The sequence below is a fragment of the Lissotriton helveticus genome, chromosome 10 (assembly GCF_964261635.1).
Source record: "Lissotriton helveticus chromosome 10, aLisHel1.1, whole genome shotgun sequence".
NCBI classification, from domain to species: Eukaryota; Metazoa; Chordata; class Amphibia; order Caudata; family Salamandridae; genus Lissotriton; species Lissotriton helveticus.
The window spans coordinates 1167333954-1167355152 of record NC_136071.1 but is presented as its reverse complement, the minus strand read 5'-3'; the positions used below and the strand labels follow the sequence as shown (position 1 = coordinate 1167355152).

General features: G+C 44.5%; 1 protein-coding gene across 1 annotated transcript in view; it reads right to left on the bottom strand.

Annotated features, from left to right (window-relative positions):
• PP2D1 (protein phosphatase 2C like domain containing 1) overlaps positions 1-21199 on the bottom strand; it is a 126924-nt gene that overhangs the window by 47532 nt on the left and 58193 nt on the right. Inside the window, exon 3 of the mRNA XM_078662853.1 lies at positions 20003-21042. Within this exon, the coding sequence (XP_078518979.1) occupies positions 20003-21042 (1040 nt within the window). The remainder of the gene's footprint in view (positions 1-20002; positions 21043-21199) is intronic.

Genomic DNA, 21199 nt, shown 5'->3' with positions numbered 1-21199 from the left:
CTGGAAAAAGGGCCCGTATTAACCCGGCACAACCTGCTCCCATGAAGAATGGCCCATTTGGTAAATCCATAAGCTTTCTTGGAAATAGTCATCCTAATACCCATCTTCCTCCAGAGTGTAGCCCTTATGTTTTAGTACTGATAAATGTTCCAATTCTTTCTGCTCAATCCCATGAGGATTTTTGGGGTACTGATGGCCCGTAGAAGCCCCCGGGGTAGAGCCAGGCAGAAAGGAGTCGCCTGGTGATTGCGTGATTGTAAATTTTAGAACTCCAATGGCGGTTAAGTCCCTTTTATCAATAGTGGGAAATCAACCACATTCCCCTTCCCATATCCAGGTATAACCGCTAGGTTACTTCTACAGGCCATCAATTTTGTCCAACCTCAACCCAGCAACTATTAATGACGTCCCAACATCAACATCTAACGGTTGTGGCGTCAATATTCCAACTAGGAACTCATTTGGGCCCCAATCAGCACTGGAGGATTTACATTGAAGGTTTTTACTTCCCTTTGTATCAATGATCTATCGCCAGAGCCTCAGAACCCCCAACTTTCAGTAGCCCCTGATCCTCTCCAGAATTGCGGCTGCAAATATAACATGGCGGATTGTCCTTGGGCGACAGGACAAGGATATGATCTGTGCCACCCGGTGGGAATCACTATGAGAAACCATGATAAGAAGTTCTTAAGCATAGTACCCTTGAACATTGCAGGGGCTCGCACCAAAATTTTGAACCCGGACTTCATAAACTTTATGAACTCCCATGACATTATTTGTTGCTAAGAAACTTGGGCCTTGTCTGATATTACTATCAATGGGTTTCAGGGGCTCTTTCAATCCGCCTTGCGATCTAAGGCTTGTAGAGCGAGTGGGGGACTGGGCACTTTTTTTATAAGTTAAGATCAGGGATATTAACATTACAAAATAGTGTGCCTCACCATGTTTCTTGGTCTCTCTCTTATCACTTCCTGACAACTATGATATTTTGTTAATCAATTTTTATTATTATGTTTTTTAATTAATGAGCAGTTTAATGTCTTTTTAACCGATTTCTTTCAAAGCGCTACACGCACTGTTCAATATCACACTTTGCCGGTTCTCAGATTCCAGAGTCTGTGGTTTAAGTGATGGGCATTTACGTAACTTTACGCACTTTTCCCCACTCTGTTTATGGCAAGTCGCTAAACAACCTGGTTCTTAAACACAATTTGGTTTTCCCGAGTGATGTGTGTGACCCAGGGAGCATGTATTACCACATTCACAGGAAACTCGTATGGCAGCACCATATATTTTTTTCTTTTCTAAAATGCATTATGTCCTTATCTCTCTGATTATAAAAAACGTTAGTAGTTGCGTGAGTGATCCCAACCCATTCTCCATCAAGCTGGTCTCCCATGTCAATTCAATTCAATTTACTCGAGCTGATCATCTATTGTTCTCTAAGAATAAAGTCCTCAAATTGAGATGGGAGAAGATTGACTCAGTAGTCTTAACTATCTCATTGTAGATAAGGCAAGGGCTTCCATCATGATATGCTTATCTGCAGAGGTGGGCGAGGTTTTGATCCAATCTGAGTTCTCAAATCTTTGTAATATTATTTCTGATAATTTCAGATGCCCTATTTCTCCTAGGGCTGGATCATCACCTCGCTGGTTTAATTTAGCATGGGTAGTCACCTTTTTTTGTATTTCTTTTCTGTAGATAATTGATTTGTCATGTTAGGTCTATGAGGGCTTTGGTCTTCGGTGGTTAGCCACCATAGCAGCCTAGCTGGGCATCCTTCAGGCGGATGTATGTCAGTACAACGCGATATTTTAGATCGCGGAACTTTACAATGCGGTTATTACAACGCAAGTCGTTACAACGACTTGCGTTGGAGGACGGGGATTGAGGAATATTATAATTTTATATTCCAACACCAGTCCACGTAACAGTAGGGAAGGTGTTGGAATATAAAATTACAATATTCCTTAACCAACAGCGCCATCCAGTGCAAGTCGTAGTAACGACTTGCGTTGTAATGGCAGCGTGGTAAAGGTAGTGCGGTGTAAACACCGCGTTGTAAACTATGTTTCCCCTTAAAGCTGTCTCTTAATCTATGATGAGAAGTGGCTGCAGCAACTGCATAAGTCCATTCTACTTTGACTTATATAAGTTAATAGCTCCTTTGTATCCTGTTTCAAAGGCATTGGTCTTATATGCATAGCAAAGGCTGTTTGCCATCTTTCAAAGACAGCCTTAAATTGCTCATTAACGATAGCATCATTTTGTAACCATGGACTTTGATTGAGGGTTAAGGGTGTGGTCCAGCTTAAAGCATCCTTTGATAAATATGAAAAAATAAATGGTACTTTGGCTGAGTATGGTGAAATTACACCTGTATGGACAGTAAATGCAGCAAGCACTGTGCCATAAAAGCCTGAGAACAATGTGGTTTGACTGAACATCTGTCAGCAGGAGCTAGAACATGACCTGCATAACAAGCAAGTTGTCCCACTTCTGTAGAGGGAGTAGCATTACTACTAGCAGTAAGAGCGATGGTAATGGAAGGACATACTTGCCTCTTACACCCATGGGTATTTATTTAAGTTGATGTGCAAATAAGCCTTCGTATTGCCAGCTGTTTTCAAATCTTCCTGAATGTCAGATGTTGGCTGGACCACAGCGCGTAGGGGGTTCTTATTAGAACTCATGCCAGCAAATGGTCCTAGTAAAGTCACAAGGTTTTGGTCTCATACTGGTACATTCTTAGGGTATATATCCCATGAAAAGCTAGAAGATAGGGAAAGTTAAGTACTTTTGCAATTAGAGAGAGAGCAATAATGTACTTTTGTCAATCATGCCACAATCAATAAACAAAAAAGAATGTAAAGAGCATTGGTCTTAACGGCTTTAGAAGGAAGAAGAGTTGGTAACCTATGAGTACCAGCGCCTTGAGACCCTCCGGGTGAGTAGTGCGCTATATAAATGATATGATTGATTGATTGATAGTAGAATTCAAGGAAGCCATCCATATGAACGGTTTGAGTAAACAGTACTCAATCAATCCATGACAGTAAAAGGACAAACTCTGAAAAACAAAATTGTAAATTGTCCCCCGAGGAATTGTTTTAAGAATAATTACAATTTTCAAAATGTCACAGCAGTGATCATTAATCCACCAATGCAGGGAAATTTGTACAAATGTCTGGAAGACCGAGTCGGGTGTTTGTGGAGCTAACATCGCGGGTTTCAAGATATAAGCAACTAATAGGCTTATGGGAAGAGTCTTGCAACAAATACAGGACACTTGGTGCAATTCTGTGGTGAGATCTAATCATACCTATTTTGGGTATTCATACCCTTCTTGCATTTGGACACTTCCGGCTGGAAGTTGTTGGAAACATACATATGTGCAAAATTTCGTCCTGATGCTGGTCCTGAGGATCGTTTAGACCGACGGGGGACCGAAACGTCGATGCTGAACATCGTTTTGCTCATTCAATAATTTCTGTGATTTTGAAATTTGATGCTTTGTAGTATAACATTTATGTTATGTATGGTATTTTATTTATCCGTACTGGAAGCAAAAGGTTTTTTATATACTACTACTAATTGTGTTTGGAATCTGAGTAGTATGTGTGTTGCCATTTTGCAATTGTATTAACAACAAAAAAAGCACACAATTTCAATTAAATACTTGTGTGACATTTGTACAAATGTCCCTGCATTGGTGGATTAATGATCACTGCTGTGACATTTTGAAAATTGTAGTTATTCTTAAAACAATTCCTCGGGGGACAATTTACAATTTTGTTATTGATGATACCCAGTCCTCATGGGATTATTGGGTGGCTCTATTGTGTTCAAAACTCTGAAAAGAGCAGGACAACCGGACAATATGCAACGCTGCTTGGCCAAGTGAGAATACCACAACTGCTAGATGTGCTTCAGTGGTGTCCCAGAAGTCCCACCTACTAGGCCCGCAAGACCCCCCTGCAAGCTCTGCACGCCAGCCTCCATTGACACAACTTTCACAGTCAGAAAGCTGAGAGGAAGTCACTGCCTGTGGAGTAGCCAATCCTGGTAAAATTCCATAGCGGAAATGAACCTATGGAAGACTCTCTTTAAGAGAGTTCATCCAATTTCCAATTAAAATATTTTTCAAAATCTACTCACACTTAATTATCAACAATTTATTTGAAAGGTGTTCATCGGTTGTACGGCTTTACAATGCGTGCTTTTACACCGCGTGCCGTTACAATGCGTTTTTTTCAACGCAAGTCGTTACCACGACTTGCGTTGGAGGGGTGCGGACTTAGGAATTTTTTAATTTACTATTCTAACACCAGCCTACGTAGAGTAGGGAAGGTGTTGGATAGTAAATTAAAAAATTCCTTGTCCTGCAACGCCCTCCAGCGCAAGTCGTGGTAACGACTTGCGTTGAAAAAACCGCGTGGTAACGGCATGCGGTGTAACAGCCGCGTCGTAAAGGCTGTTCCCCTGTTCATCATATGCACACTTAAACTATCATCTAAATCACCAAAAGTGTTTAACATTTTTTGTAATGGACGTCAGGTTACCAGGAGATTTAAATGTCCTAGATTTTGCAACACAGATTGGCCCTAAGAGAACCCACAAAAGGATAAAGGCTCCTCCAGTTTTAGACCAACAACTTTCTAAACTTCAACTCCAGTAGCAGATCAATAAACCATAACAAGCTAAAGCTCCCAACATGCCTGGTGTTGGACACTACAAAACAGAGCCACTCAATTACAGCATTTCATGAATTTGCTGTGAGCTCCAGTTCATTTATATTCTTATCTGACTTTTCGGTCAGCAAAGATAAACAACTATGGTTTCTCTGAGCATGTGAGGAGCCTTGGGACGAAGAACTGCAGTTTATACTTGTCTTTCTTTGTCCTAGCAGTAAAGAGAGTTGTTGGCTTACTGGGCTTTATTTAGAGTATGGTGGATGGGATACTCTGTCACAAATGTGGCGGATGCCCCATCCTCTGTATCAATAGTGCATTGTAGCTCATGACTCTCTATTGCGAGTGCAATTATAGCCCATGAATTGTATTACAAGTGCATTATAGCCTATAGGACTGTATTACAGGTGCATTATAGCCCATGAAGCTGTATTACGAGTGCACCATAGCCTATGGAACTGTATTACAAGTGTATTTTAGCCTATAGCACAGTGGTGGGAGATCTATTGCATTTTAGCAAGATAACCCTGTCTGGAAAAGACTACATAAGTCACCTGATCTTTAGCAGAGTTGATTTTCCTTCAGTATGACATGTCTGTGATAGCTGGCTGGTAGTTTATCAAAGCGAATAAAGTGGTTAATTGAAAGTGATTAAAATATAAACAACTGTAGCTGTATGGTGGTATCTACAGATGTTCACCCTGGCAGAAGCAGATTATGATAGACTGGAAACAGGGCCTGACTAGCCATAGCAGGCATCAGACGTTTACCCATGAGGTTGGAAGGGCGGGGCCTTTTTGCAGTGGTGGTGGCCGGTTTTGCTACTTGGGGCCTGTTTTGCAGTGGTGCTGCAATACAGCCCCCCCCCCCCTGAACCCCCCCCCCCCCTCCAGTAACAAAAGCAGCAGTGCTTCACACGTGCACTCACCCTACCCCGGGGGGTTAGTCTCACAAAATTTGCAGGGCTGCTTTGAGTTCCCAGTCTGGTTCTGACTGGAATGGTCCAGGTTTATATAGGGTAGACGTGTGTCCATGAGAAGCCTTTTGATTGGACGGTCAGGAGATAATGTTCGATGTTAGTTCCTGCAGTACGAAAGGTAGATGAAGGATGGAAAGGACACCTCAGCTCAGGATCCAGAGGTACTCAGAGCGTCATGCACATGGTATCTCTACAGCGGTGATCCAGGAAGACAATGGAGCAAATATGGAACACCTTTGGATGGAACTTGGGCCAGGGAATATAAGAATGGGAATAAAGTTTCTTGTAATTTGAATATGCACTGATTCAAGTTAATATATTGCACGGGCTATACTTTACACCATTGCTTCGGCACAAAATTAATCCAGATAAATGGAGGGGGATGCCAAAAAGTTTCTTCCCCCAGTATAACTGCATTATCCTCAAATCCAGAGGTTCTGGCATTAAGTGCAGGGGGCTGTGAGTAATCAAGAAACAAGGGAACCCTGTAAGTCTAGAGGGACCAAGGGCGACTCATATGTTGTAAGAGACAGTGGTCCCTACCAAAAAAGCATAAAGTCATAAACACAGAACTACCATTAGAGCTGTGTGGGTAGGAATCCAAAAATGCAAAGAATTGTATTTATTTAAACATCCAATAAACACAAAGAACACATAGTAATATAATGCAGTGGGCAGAAATGGCGGGGAATGGAAATTACCAGATTTCCAGACCTCAGGCATTTGCTTCCGAAGTGACTTTCAATGATATATTTTTACAGCAGTCACAGTGTAAATACATCTTGGTCTCCACGTAAATTATGAACAATGGTAGGCGTCAAGATGCGATTGTCGACGACGTTTCGATCCCAACTACAATCGGGGAATCATCATCAGGACAGAAGGATCTGAAAGCCTGAGACGTAGCTGTCAAATGGGACAAGCATTTCAGTAGGGGGTCAAGAAGCAATGTTCAACCCGAGGCGCCAAAGGGCCAAGGCTCACAATCGAGCAGCGATAAGTAGTGGACTAGTGAGTCTTTTTTCTGAGAAGTGACCCACGGTGAGTGGGTGTGGGCACAACAATAGGCCTAACAGAACTGGAGGCTCTTGAGGTGGTTGCTAGAATTGGTTCAGAACCATCAAAAGTGGAGAATCACACATACGTTTATGTTGTTCTCGTTGCTTTTGGCCAAATAGCATAGTTATGAATGTCTACAAGATCATCTCAGAAGGAAGGATGGCGGTCCGATGTGCAGAACTGGACATAGGTAAAAGCGAGGTTAGAAAAAAGAATAGGAATGATGGTGGATTATTTGAGAATGTATGTAGGGGCCCTTCCATTCTCCCCCAATGAAAGGAGTCAGGGATACCTAAATGGAACCTCTTAAGCACAACTGGTCTTACACTAAAAATGACTATAATAGCATAAGCCATAAATCACGTAGAGAGGGACTAGGAGCGAGATAAAGGTCCAGTACCCACACTCCTAAGTTAAGGTAATGTATACCAATCAGTGTACTTGTTTCTAGGTGATAAAGGGAGGAAAAACAGTTGGAGGAGATAGCTCTCACAGGGATCATCCTTATTTGGAAGCGTTGCCCTCACGCACCCATGCAGGTGCCATTCTTCATCATCAGGCTTTTTGCTCCTCGTGGGGCCGGCTCTGCAATGCTGAACTAGCGCAGGGCACTCACTTATATATATTTGGTCCTGAAGAAACGTAGATCCATCCGGGACCAATAGGGCGTGAAACATGTCGACCTGATTTATGAAACCTCGACAGTTCATTACATTGCAAATACCAGATAGTGGCACTTCCTAACTTCGAGCGCACTATCCAGACTTGGTTTTTAATCCTACCAAAGGAACCCTGAATAAAATGTAGCTTGCTCTCCTTTAGGTCGTTTTAGATCACTCATATCATCACAAATTCAGCTCCTCACACCCGCACACACATCATCACATCTGATACAAAAAGATCTCCGCTAAAGAGCCCTCACGCGGGGCCCTTAGAGAAGTCCAGTGCCGGCCCCATGAGGAGCACAAAGCCCGGTAACGAAGCATGACACCTGCATGGGTGTGTGAGGGCAACAATTCCAAATAAGGAAGACCCTCCTCAGAGCTACTCCAACTGTTTTTCCTCCCTTTATCAAGTAGGAACAAGTACCCTGGTTGGTTATATAGAATGAGTGCCATATCCAATGTAAATTAAGTCTTGATCACATCAAGCAATTCCAACTCCTAGACCAACATCAATCTGGATTCAGACCAGGCTATAGCACCGAAACCGGCCTGGTACACATTGTTGATGATGCTGTACGAGTACTTTATCAGAATGAATCTTGCCACTTATCCTACTTGACCTGTCAGCTGCATTCGACACTGTCAAGCATAAGAATCTCCTGAATCTATATAGAACACAGAATGGGTCTCTCCCGCACCATAATAAAATGTCTCTTCCTTAAGACATCTCAGTGCATCCAAATCAACCATGCTCTATCCGATCAATCCTCTGTTACGCTGGGCGGCCTCCAAGGTTCCATACTTTCCCCTACTCTGCTTAACCTGTATATGGAGCCCCTAACATGCAATCCTCAGACTCTCACACACCTCCTACCATATGTATGCGGATGACACTCAGCTCTAAATGAAAATGACCTCTCCCGAAGATATCAGCATCCTCAATAACACCCTGACAAAAACTCAACACTGGTTGACTCGTAATCACCTCAAACTCAACACAAAAAAAAAACCTAATTCTTGCTGATGTCTCTGCCCCAAATTGCCCCCAGGATCAAAGTCAGGCTCCCACATTTTACTACCTTGAACTGCATCCCACACATTATTGACTCAGCTAAATCTTTAGGAATAATTATGGACAATAACCTATCCATGAAAAACCCAATCCGCACCTGCACCAGAGGAGCTATCAACTACAAGCATTAAAGAAACTAAAACCTTACCTTCCAACATCAGATCTCAAAACAGTGGTTGAAGCCCTTGTGATATCCAAGTTAGACTGTGTAAGTGCCACCCTTGTGGGCCTCCCAAAAATTTTACTTTCACCGCTGAAGGGCACCTTGAATGCGGCAGCTAGACTCATCACTGACTCCAGAAAAAGGGTGCATATCACTCCTGACCTCCATGCATTGAATTCTCTACCTTTTGAGTCTAGGATCTATCTCAATTTTGCCTGTATGACCCATAAAGCTCTTCACCACAGCACTACCACTTACCTGGCCCAGAAGCTGACTATTGGGGGGCAATAAGCACAAGCTCCCTTCTACTTAAGCCAGATAATTCAACAAAAGGAAAACTAACAATCAACTCTTTTCCAGAATTGCCCCAAAATCTGGAACTCTCTTCCTCCGGAGACCAGATCCAACCCTCCCACTTCCCTAAAACTTCTACTAAACAGATTACTCTCACATCGAAACTACACCTCCCTCTCCTCAGCTGTGACATCATTTTCTGATTGCCCTATAGTTGTCTGGAACACTTTGAGACTTCTAAAGCAGAAGGAAATGGAGGAGTAAGGATAGAAGGAATACGTTGTGCGAATGGGCTGGTGTTCACCAAAGCCCTGGTATCTCAATGCATGAGGAGACTGTGTGTTGTGGGGGGCTAGTCATAGGCAGCTGGACATCAATTAGGTAGGAAGAAGAAGGTAAATGGGGAGAAGGAGAAGAAGGAGAAGATGGGAGAGGGTTGGAGATAGATATCAGAGCAGTGCAAGAGGAATACCCTCCTCATAAAGAGTTGAAATCTTGGTACATTGTTCAGAAGATACTAGGTTAGGTTTGAGTGGACACAGGAAGACACATTATCTGTTCACGCCCTACTCACTACAATAGGGGATGTTTATATAATAGTCAGACCGCCCATTTAGTCTCCAATAGATACACTTACCCGCAAACAGCTGAAGAGGGAGATGTGAGGGAAGGTTGGTGGCTACTCATTTCCATGATGTTGGGACTTCTGGGACACAGAGGCATCAGGGGTCCAGAAAAAGCCCTGTGCATGACCCTGAAGACTTTGCTCAGCCCTTACCATCTTAATGCTCCCTCTCCTGTGCTTTGAGTGCTCAAGACCTTGTCCTAGCTGATAGCAGTGGTGGAGCACTTGGCCAATCGAAGGCAGAAGCTGGGGTTTGGGATCCCTGGAGGTGTTAGTTAGAACTGATGTGATGATGGACCTATCATAAAAGGTGATTTTCTGTGTCCTGGCACATAAACGGATAGACTGGATCAAGCGCTCAGCAGTGCTGCAGTATGCCCAATGCTCTCTCCTTTCTATCCTAATGATTAAGGAGATGCACCTGATGGGCACCGACTGTCCATTTCTGGCAATGGTTTGACAGAGTCCATTATGCTGGATACACTCAGGGGTCCAGCGGGCGGCAATCCTGCAGCACTGCTCCTTCCCCAAGATGGTTGCCCTGACCTGGACGGATCCGGGAAACAACCTTTACAACGCAACCATTACATCACACTACACTTACAACGCAGGCATTACATCGCAACATCCTTTACAACGCATTACACTACAACGCAGGCATTAAAACGCATACCATTACAACGCATGACACTACATCGCATGTCACTACAACGCAGGCATTACAATGCATACCATTGGAGTTAGAATAGTACTTTTTAACCCCTACACTATCCAACACTTACCCTACTGTTGCACCCCTTGGAGTTAGAATAGTAATTTTTACCCCTACACTATCCAACACTTACCCTACTGTTACACCCCCCAGGAGTTAGAATAGTCATTTTTACCCCTACACTATCCAACACTTACCCTACTGTTGCACCCCCCAGGAGTTAGAATAGTCATTTTTACCTCTACACTTTCCAACACTTACCCTACTGTTGCACCCCCCAGGAGTTAGAATAGTCATTTTTACCCCTACACTTTCCAACACTTACCCTACTGTTGCACCACCCAGGAGTTAGAATAGTCATTTTTACCCCTACACTTTCCAACACTTACCCTACTGTTGCACCCCCCTGGAGTTAGAATAGTCATTTTTACCCCTACACTTTCCAACACTTACCCTACTGTTGCACCCCCCAGGAGTTAGAATAGTCATTTTTACCCCTACACTTTCCAACACTTACCCTACTGTTGCACCCCCCAGGAGTTAGAATAGTCATTTTTACCCCTACACTTTCCAACACTTACCCTACTGTTGCACCCTCCAGGAGTTAGAATAGTCATTTTTACCCCTACACTTTCCAACACTTACCCTACTGTTGCACCCCCAGGAGTTAGAATAGTCATTTTTACCCCTACACTTTCCAACACTTACCCTACTGTTGCACCCCCCAGGAGTTAGAATAGTCATTTTTACCCCTACACTTTCCAACACTTACCCTACTGTTGCACCCCCCAGGAGTTAGAATAGTCATTTTTACCCCTACACTTTCCAACACTTACCCTACTGTTGCACCCCCAGGAGTTAGAATAGTCATTTTTACCCCTACACTTTCCAACACTTACCCTACTGTTGCACCCCCCTGGAGTTAGAATAGTCATTTTTACCCCTACACTTTCCAACACTTACCCTACTGTTGCACCCCCCAGGAGTTAGAATAGTCATTTTTACCCCTACACTTTCCAACACTTACCCTACTGTTGCACCCCCCAGGAGTTAGAATAGTCATTTTTACCCCTACACTTTCCAACACTTACCCTACTGTTGCACCCCCCAGGAGTTAGAATAGTCATTTTTACCACTACACTTTCCAACACGTACCCTACTGTTGCACCCCCCCAGGAGTTAGAATAGTCATTTTTACCCCTACACTTTCCAACACTTACCCTACTGTTGCACCCCCCAGGAGTTAGAATAGTCAGTTTTACCCCTACACTTTCCAACACTTACCCTACTGTTGCACCCCCCAGGAGTTAGAATAGTCATTTTTACCCCTACACTTTCCAACACTTGCCCTACTGTTGCACCCCCCAGGAGTTAGAATAGTCATTTTTACCCCTACACTTTCCAACACTTGCCCTACTGTTGCACCCTCCAGGAGTTAGAATAGTCATTTTTACCCCTACACTTTCCAACACTTACCCTACTGTTGCACCCCCCTGGAGTTAGAATAGTCATTTTTACCCCTACACTTTCCAACACTTACCCTACTGTTGCACCCCCCAGGAGTTAGAATAGTCATTTTTACCCCTACACTTTCCAACACTTACCCTACTGTTGCACCCTCCAGGAGTTAGAATAGTCATTTTTACCCCTACACTTTCCAACACTTACCCTACTGTTGCACCCCCCAGGAGTTAGAATAGTCATTTTTACCCCTACACTTTCCAACACTTACCCTACTGTTGCACCCCCCAGGAGTTAGAATAGTCATTTTTACCCCTACACTTTCCAACACTTACCCTACTGTTGCACCCCCCAGGAGTTAGAATAGTCATTTTTACCCCTACACTTTCCAACACTTACCCTACTGTTGCACCCCCAGGAGTTAGAATAGTCATTTTTACCCCTACACTTTCCAACACTTACCCTACTGTTGCACCCCCCTGGAGTTAGAATAGTCCTTTTTACCCCTACACTTTCCAACACTTACCCTACTGTTGCACCCCCCAGGAGTTAGAATAGTCAGTTTTACCACTACACTTTCCAACACTTACCCTACTGTTGCACCCCCCAGGAGTTAGAATAGTCATTTTTACCCCTACACTTTCCAACACTTACCCTACTGTTGCACCCCCCAGGAGTTAGAATAGTCAGTTTTACCCCTACACTTTCCAACACTTACCCTACTGTTGCACCCCCCTGGAGTTAGAATAGTCATTTTTACCCCTACACTTTCCAACACTTACCCTACTGTTGCACCCCCCAGGAGTTAGAATAGTCATTTTTACCCCTACACTTTCCAACACTTACCCTACTGTTGCACCCCCCAGGAGTTAGAATAGTCATTTTTACCCCTACACTTTCCAACACTTACCCTACTGTTGCACCCCCCAGGAGTTAGAATAGTCATTTTTACCACTACACTTTCCAACACTTACCCTACTGTTGCACCCCCCAGGAGTTAGAATAGTCATTTTTACCACTACACTTTCCAACACTTACCCTACTGTTGCACCCCCCAGGAGTTAGAATAGTCAGTTTTACCCCTACACTTTCCAACACTTACCCTACTGTTGCACCCCCCAGGAGTTAGAATAGTCAGTTTTACCCCTACACTTTCCAACACTTGCCCTACTGTTGCACCCCCCAGGAGTTAGAATAGTCATTTTTACCCCTACACTTTCCAACACTTGCCCTACTGTTGCACCCTCCAGGAGTTAGAATAGTCATTTTTACCCCTACACTTTCCAACACTTACCCTACTGTTGCACCCCCCTGGAGTTAGAATAGTCATTTTTACCCCTACACTTTCCAACACTTACCCTACTGTTGCACCCCCCAGGAGTTAGAATAGTCATTTTTACCCCTACACTTTCCAACACTTACCCTACTGTTGCACCCCCCAGGAGTTAGAATAGTCATTTTTACCCCTACACTTTCCAACACTTACCCTACTGTTGCACCCTCCAGGAGTTAGAATAGTCATTTTTACCCCTACACTTTCCAACACTTACCCTACTGTTGCACCCCCAGGAGTTAGAATAGTCATTTTTACCCCTACACTTTCCAACACTTACCCTACTGTTGCACCCCCCAGGAGTTAGAATAGTCATTTTTACCCCTACACTTTCCAACACTTACCCTACTGTTGCACCCCCAGGAGTTAGAATAGTCATTTTTACCCCTACACTTTCCAACACTTACCCTACTGTTGCACCCCCCTGGAGTTAGAATAGTCATTTTTACCCCTACACTTTCCAACACTTACCCTACTGTTGCACCCCCCAGGAGTTAGAATAGTCATTTTTACCCCTACACTTTCCAACACTTACCCTACTGTTGCACCCCCCAGGAGTTAGAATAGTCATTTTTACCCCTACACTTTCCAACACTTACCCTACTGTTGCACCCCCCAGGAGTTAGAATAGTCATTTTTACCACTACACTTTCCAACACTTACCCTACTGTTGCACCCCCCAGGAGTTAGAATAGTCATTTTTACCCCTACACTTTCCAACACTTACCCTACTGTTGCACCCCCCAGGAGTTAGAATAGTCAGTTTTACCCCTACACTTTCCAACACTTACCCTACTGTTGCACCCCCCTGGAGTTAGAATAGTCATTTTTACCCCTACACTTTCCAACACTTACCCTACTGTTCCACCCCCCAGGAGTTAGAATAGTCATTTTTACCCCTACACTTTCCAACACTTGCCCTACTGTTTCACCCTCCAGGAGTTAGAATAGTCATTTTTACCCCTACACTTTCCAACACTTACCCTACTGTTGTACCCCCCAGGAGTTAGAATAGTCATTTTTACCCCTACACTTTCCAACACTTACCCTACTGTTGCACCCCCCTGGAGTTAGAATAGTCATTTTTACCCCTACACTATCCAATACTTACCTTAAAAGCAATGTAATGGTATGCGTTGTAATGGTATGCATTCTAAAGGTAGTATGCGATGTAATGGAATGCATTGTAAAGGTCGTTTTTTAAAATGAGATGTAGTGTCATGCGATGTAATGGAATGCGTTGTAGTGGATGTTGCGATGTGAAAACTGTGTTGTAAGTGCATGCGTTGTAAATGTATGCGTTGTAACGTCATACATTTATAGGAGGCTGGAATCGTCACCTGGCAAGTACGGCTGAGGGCAGACCCCTGAATAGTCTCTGCCTCTACCCTCCCCCCAAAGCGTTGGTTTCCTTCTTGGCCACCCTCCTTGGAGTCATAGCTCAATTGCCTTTAGGTCTATCTATTATAGGAGGTGACTTTAATGCGGTCCTGAATCATGTGACGGATTCTGCTGGTACCCCTTCAGACGCTTGCTTACTAAGCGCTAACTCCCTGCACAAGTTGTTGACCACTCTAGGTTTATGCAATGTGAGAAGAACCTGGAGTCCAAGACAGAAGAAATACACACCTACCTCTGCAACACATCACAGACAGGCACGCATTAATATGATTCTTATGCCGGTTTTGTCGGTTTCGCAGGTACAGATACTCTCATGGAGAATTTATGATCGTGCCCCTTTGCTTCTTCACATCAGTACACCAGACCCTACTAGACGTGCCATTTGGCAGCTCAATGCCTGGCATCTTCAAGGTGCAACATTCATTTGGGGTGTGAGGTGCAAAATAGTGGCACATTTCTAAACAAACACACCATTGGTCAAACCAATGGATACTCTCTGGACGGCATGTAAGGCTACCATTCGGAGGCATGCCAAAACTCTCCGTCAGAAAGAAAAAGCACGACACGATCGAGTCACCCAACTTGCAGCCCTTGCTTTTCGCCTAAAGACATAGCTCTCTGGCATTAATCACAGCGCTATCACTAGCGAACTGCCCTGCTTCAAGAAGAGATTAGGGCCCACTTGCTAGAAGCAGCAAAGCAAATCTAGCATGCCACTACAGCTCGGGTGTATGGGTGGGGCTCGAAAAACAGCAAATTGTTATACGGGCTGGCCTCCCGATCCCTGGCAGTACAGATCATACCCGAAGTAGTGGACAGCCAGGGCTGCACGCACCCTTCCTCCCTTGATATCGCCGAAGTGTTTGCAGACTTCTATTCAACCCTACACGGTGCTGTCGCAACTCTGAAAGGGCCACCCCTATCCTTGACAATATGCCCAGCCTTCTAGCACTGAACAGCGAGAGCTGGACCAGCCAATTACCCAAGAAGAAATTGGAGGTTCTGTCTCCATCATGGCGTCTGGGAAAACTCAGGCACAGATGGCTACCCTATGGAATTTTCCACTAAATATAAAGACATCCTGGTGCCTCATTTATTAGCTTTTTACAAGGAGGCAATTAATACAGGGTCCCTTCACGAAGCCCTCGATCAAGCCACTATAGTGGTTATACCGAAAATGCACCCCCATCCATCTCCTGTGCCAATTACTGGCATATCTCTCTGTTTAATGGGGAAGTTAAGATCTTGGCCACTGTGCTGTTCACGGTTCGATCCCCGGCTATGGCGGCAGCTCAGCACCATGGGACTCTGGGCAACAGCTCACTTAATTTCCACAACGGCTCCCAGCGCCTTGAGACCCGTAAGGGTGAGTAGTTAGCGCTTTACAAATACGGATTTACATTTTTTTAAACGTACACTTTATCCAAAACACAATTTCATAAATTTCTGCAGTTATGCCTTGGCCTATGAGTCCATATCCTACCAGATACGTGTATCCCAGAATTCAATCCCATTGAGGCCAAGTTAAAGATGGGAGCTCTGGGTAAAGGAGGTGTTTCCCGGAATTATTGTACCTTGATCATAATTGCCCCGAGACATCTTACGTCCTCAGAACTCGTTGGGAGATGTGGCTTGGACCCTTAGACGACAAGGATTGGTGAGACGTTCTAATTGCCCCCAAAGTCCTTACAATCTCTTCCAGGCTCCGCTTGGAACAGACATACTACCTACACTCATGGGCGTCCGCAGGGGAGGGCAAGGGGGTGCGCTTGCCCCCCCTGGATCGCCGGGCCCATTCCTTTTGGTCCGTAATGTTCAAGATTACAGCAGGCTGTTCCCCTGCGAGAAGCCCCAGGAGTTTAAATGTTCTCTCACTTGGGGCCTCTCGCACTTGTCTTTGAACTCTAGAGGCTGCAGCAGCCCCTCCCCGACCTCGAGCAGACTGTGGACAGGCCCATTGTCATTCTCTCTGCTGCTGATCATCACATAAAGAATGACAATGGGCCGTCTGCATTAAACGTGCCTTGAAGGCGAGTGAGGAAGTTAAAATTTTGCCCCCCCTTGGAAGGCGAGTGATGAAGTTAAAATGTTGCCCCCCCCTGGAAACATTTCTGCGGACGCCCATGCCTACACTGTGCTTACCGCACCCCCACCAAGCTGTTTCGAGCAGTCCTCAGAGCCAACCCAACATGTGGCCGCTGCTCCTATGCTCTGGCAGATTTGTTTCACATGTTAGGCTCTTGCCTCATAATAGCACGCTACTAGGAGGCAGTTTTAGCGGAACTATCAAATGTTATACATATAACATTGGAACTCTCCCATCTCTTGCTCCTGTTGGGAGTGGATGACGTGGTGGGGGATCCCGGGCTGACCGGGCGCTGTTGGGTACCACCCTGGTGGTGGCTGAGAGAGACATTGCAGCCCACTGGAAGGCTCCCAAAGCACCGAAGTTGTTGCAATGGAGACGAGGAGTAGATTGGTGCGCTCAACATGAGAAACCAGTATATAAGTCGCAGGGTTGCCCTTCCAAACATGCCAAGGTTTGGGGCAAATGGTTTGGGGTGTGGAAGAGGGCATTGGGTAGCTGAAAATATACTGGGGCAGATTTACATGCCCCTTGTGCCACTTTTGCGTCACTTTTTCCATGTTCAAAATGACGCAAAAGTGGCTTGTAAATCTGCCCCACTGTGCTTATACCATTGTAATTTCATTGTGTGATGTTCTAGCTATCAAATTGGCTCTGCTCCTGATTGTAAGTGATGTGATTTGGGTCTTTTTGAGGACCGTGAAGGTGACTTGTTGTTTTGCAAATAAAACATGAAAAAATTGTTTATAAAAAAGGGTATTATCAACTGTGGTTTATATATGTAAAATCCATTAATTCAGTTGAGTGCAATATATTTCTGTGATCGGCAAGGAATCAAGCATTCGGTTAGCTCGCTTTATCCAATGGTGACTTTTTTTAAGTGAGTAAACTTTTCAAGGCTAATCCTGAATCTCATAGTTGGTAATGTACTTGAACAAGCCTGGGCAGGTAGCAACATGAATGCTGCTGCGGTTTGGGACCAGAAGACCTCCATTAGAGGTGCAAGGGTGCACCTATCAGCAGCCGTTGAACCTCCAGTCGCCATCAGGGAAGGAGTGCTGAAATGTCTTCATGAAGTGCACTCTGGCGCAAATGTCCAGCCCCCATAGCACCACAGACACTCTGACTTAAGAACTGGGTAGTGGAGGAAAGTGACAAAGGTTGACTTTGTCTTCCTCACCACGTGCAAGGTCACCATGTGTGTATGTAAGCATGAGTTGGTATGTGAAGAGAAGGGACCTAGCTGGAAAGCAAAGGAGTGCTGAACAGGAGGCTTATACCCCCCCCCCCAAAGATTCAATGTTTGGGGAATGTCATGTGCTCACAATACCTACAACAATAGGTTAGCTGTTATAGATGCAAACAGTTTTTAGTGGCCCTGCAGTGACATAGGGGAAATGATAAATGAACGTTTTGCTTTATAGTCAAGCAGTGGCGGCTGGTGACATTTGAAAGTGGTGAGGAGTAAAATTATTGGCATTAGTGACAGGGACAATGACGGGTTTTTGGGAGTGTGAATTTGCAACTGAAAAGTACCTGATGCTAACACCACGCGCCCCTGTGCTTCATGAATCAGTCACAATGAAGCCTGAGGCCGCCCAAACAGACAGTATTAACAACAGTGGGCAAGCCACTCCCCCCTGCCCTCGAGTAACACCGCCCACTCTAAACCAGGAAGTTCTGCTTTCTCGCCGTGCGAGAAGGCAGAAACAAATGGTAGTTATATAGCTACCATTTGTTTCTGCCTTCTCACACGGCGAGAAAGCAGGGGGCGGCGCCCAAACGCCCCCATAGAGGAGCCGCTGACACATTTTTGTTTTGCTGGCTTTATCTGATTGTGAAACTTTGCTGTATCTTTTTCATATTATTTCTCAATTTCAAAGCATCAGGATGTTAATTGCTTATCTCCAAAAGGGCACATGAAGAGCAGGGACGTAGTTTGGTCATTCAGATTGGTGGGGTGAGCTTCAAATTTCCTAACAATCACGTTGGCATATAATGTTAAAATGCCCTGTGTGACAAACTCTTTTGGTTACATTGTGATTAGTATCATTACAACCAGGCGGATGGTTGTTTTATGGCTTTTTTTGTAGATACCCCTGACGAAGGGAACATATCCCGAAATGCATTGGATGGCCTTTTAAATAAAGCTGTGACTTGTTGAAACATCTCCTGTCTATGAACATTTGTGATAATAAGACAAGAATGAGTAAAACAAACCGGTGAAAAAAGAAGAAATGGAGTAAAATAATTCGAATTAAAAAGAGGATGAATTGAAAAGGAACTTGAAATTGTTTTATTGGACTCATTAGTCTATGGATGTGGCTGTGCAGCCGGAGTGGGATCGTAAAAGGTCCCCCATGTGTTTGTTTTTTGTGTGACAAACAGGGCACATGAGAGGGGCTTAAGAGGCAGTGGAAAGGGAGATGAATGCGGATTGGTAGGAGTACTAAGTGAGAAAATCACAATATTTTGCAAAAGAATCAACATTTGTAGGCCTTTGAAAACCGAGATGAGAGAGCGTGTATGTGTCTTTTTGTCAGTGTGTGCATGCAGAAATCCCAGGTGAAATACGACAGACACCTCACCATGCCTGACTGAAAGCACATGTACATGTACATTTATCAGGGGGGTGTAACACCCCAAACTGCCTCCTGAAGCTACGCCCCTGATGAAGAGCCATGTCCATATCTTGGTCTAATGCGCAGTCAACAACATAGTTTAAACATAGTTATGCTGGCATCTGGTAGGGAACAGTGGCTGGGGAATGTGGAGGGGTTTGGAAATAAAGAAAAAAGAAAACGTATCTGCTGGTCGCCAGCCGCTACCTCTTCTATAACACAGGAACAGGAAGCACCTGGGCTTTCAGACTCTCATAGCCAATCAGGACGCTGCTGACAGCAGTGTCGTGATTGGTCTGAGCGCTGTGGGTCGGCACTCAGAGAGGGACTTGGAGCCTGTGCATGTTCTCCACCCAGGTTGTACAATACAGACAGTGGAGAACATGCAAAGTGTGCATGACAGTTTGTCTGTTTCAAGACGGCCGGCGTAACCATAATGCGCACTTAAGGTGCAGCAGGAACCACTCCTTCTCCTTATGGGTCATGGGAGCCCCACCCCACCCTAACCTGGTTGCATCTGCATTACCAATAATGTAATAATAATAATGTATCATTATTATCATTATTTTTTCCTTTGCTCAGCTTTAAAGCAGTGGGGAGACGCTCCTCCGCCTTAGCAGACGAGCCGCCTCTGCATAGTCATCTCTATCTGGCTGTATTAAACACATGGACAGCTGTGGTCTGTCTATCAACTTAAAATGAGAGTAGCAAAGGAAACTGGAAGGTATCTATGTCTGTATGTTGTATTAGTGTAGTGTGATCCTAGCTGAAAGGCAGCAAAGTGCTGTACAGGGTCAAAGGTAAAGAGAGAGTCAACAGAAAGAATGCACTACATACCAAGATTTGCAACATGTAACACCATGGGCTTATTCTTGACGTCCGCTGGCAGAGTTTCGCTGGTACTACATTTTGTGTATTCCTCCTCTGCTTTCTTGCTTTCCTGGGGGTCATTAGCATTGAGGCTGCCTTCGAGGAGGCAGGTCACAGCCGTACAACCACTCCATCGCACCTTTGAGAATTCAGTTGTCCCCAGCAGGAGAAGCCGGTCCAATCTCATAAAGGCTTTGGCGTAGGAGGCATGAATCCGATGGAAGTCTTTTTTCTTGAATTTCTCCTTATCGTGCAGTGCAGAGGAGAATGCTCGGTCTACCTCCAGCATGTTCTGCTTAGCAAACTTCTCGTAAGTCGCGACAATGTACTTTTCATCTTCGTTTATTTTGTAAGAGGTGTCCACTTTTGAAACTTCGTCAAGGATGAACATAGACAGCTCTTCCGATGCCCTCTGGGCAGCACTGACCCCATGAAATCCGTCGAAAAGGCCGATGAAGCAGGTATTCGGCCGACCTCCATAATTGTCTATGACTGTGAATGTATCTTCTATCTTATTTTTCCAGACAACATTCTGGTCTTGGCATGTGGCTATTGCCTTTATGAACTGATTTGTAACGTTTCCCTTAAACACAGAAGACTTCCCAATATTCTCGACATCTTCTTTTCGAGTGTAGCGATCAGAAGACATAAGTATCTCCTTCAGCAGCTCATAGGAGCAGTTAACTTGTTCCTTCTCTCTCGCGGTGTACTTGGATGCCTTAATGAGATTTGATATCACCTCAATTCTCCGGAAGGCCAGAGATTTCATGTCACTTGGATACTCCTTTTCGTCATAGCCAAGTATGGTCAAAGCTCGGTGCTGCTGTTTGTGGTAGTAGATCAGGTACAAGGGAAACGTTTCTTTGCATATTGAACATTTGATTGTATAGTCCCGGAGATCTGTTGTTGAAAGCTCCTTGCTATCTTGGTCCCACCCTTGTGTTTTCTCAGGGCTCTGTAGGCTAGACAAAGCTGGATCTGATATGCGGGATAATCTTGTTTTTGTTCTGCAAAGAAGGATTAATATACATTGGATAAAGCAACTCCATCTGACGGTGCATAAAGATTTACATAGTGAATGTAGCATCACACACATGTGCTATGCTAGTTCAAAGTTATCCCTAGAGGGCTCCTGAATCCTTAATGTTTATTGAAGGTTTCTAG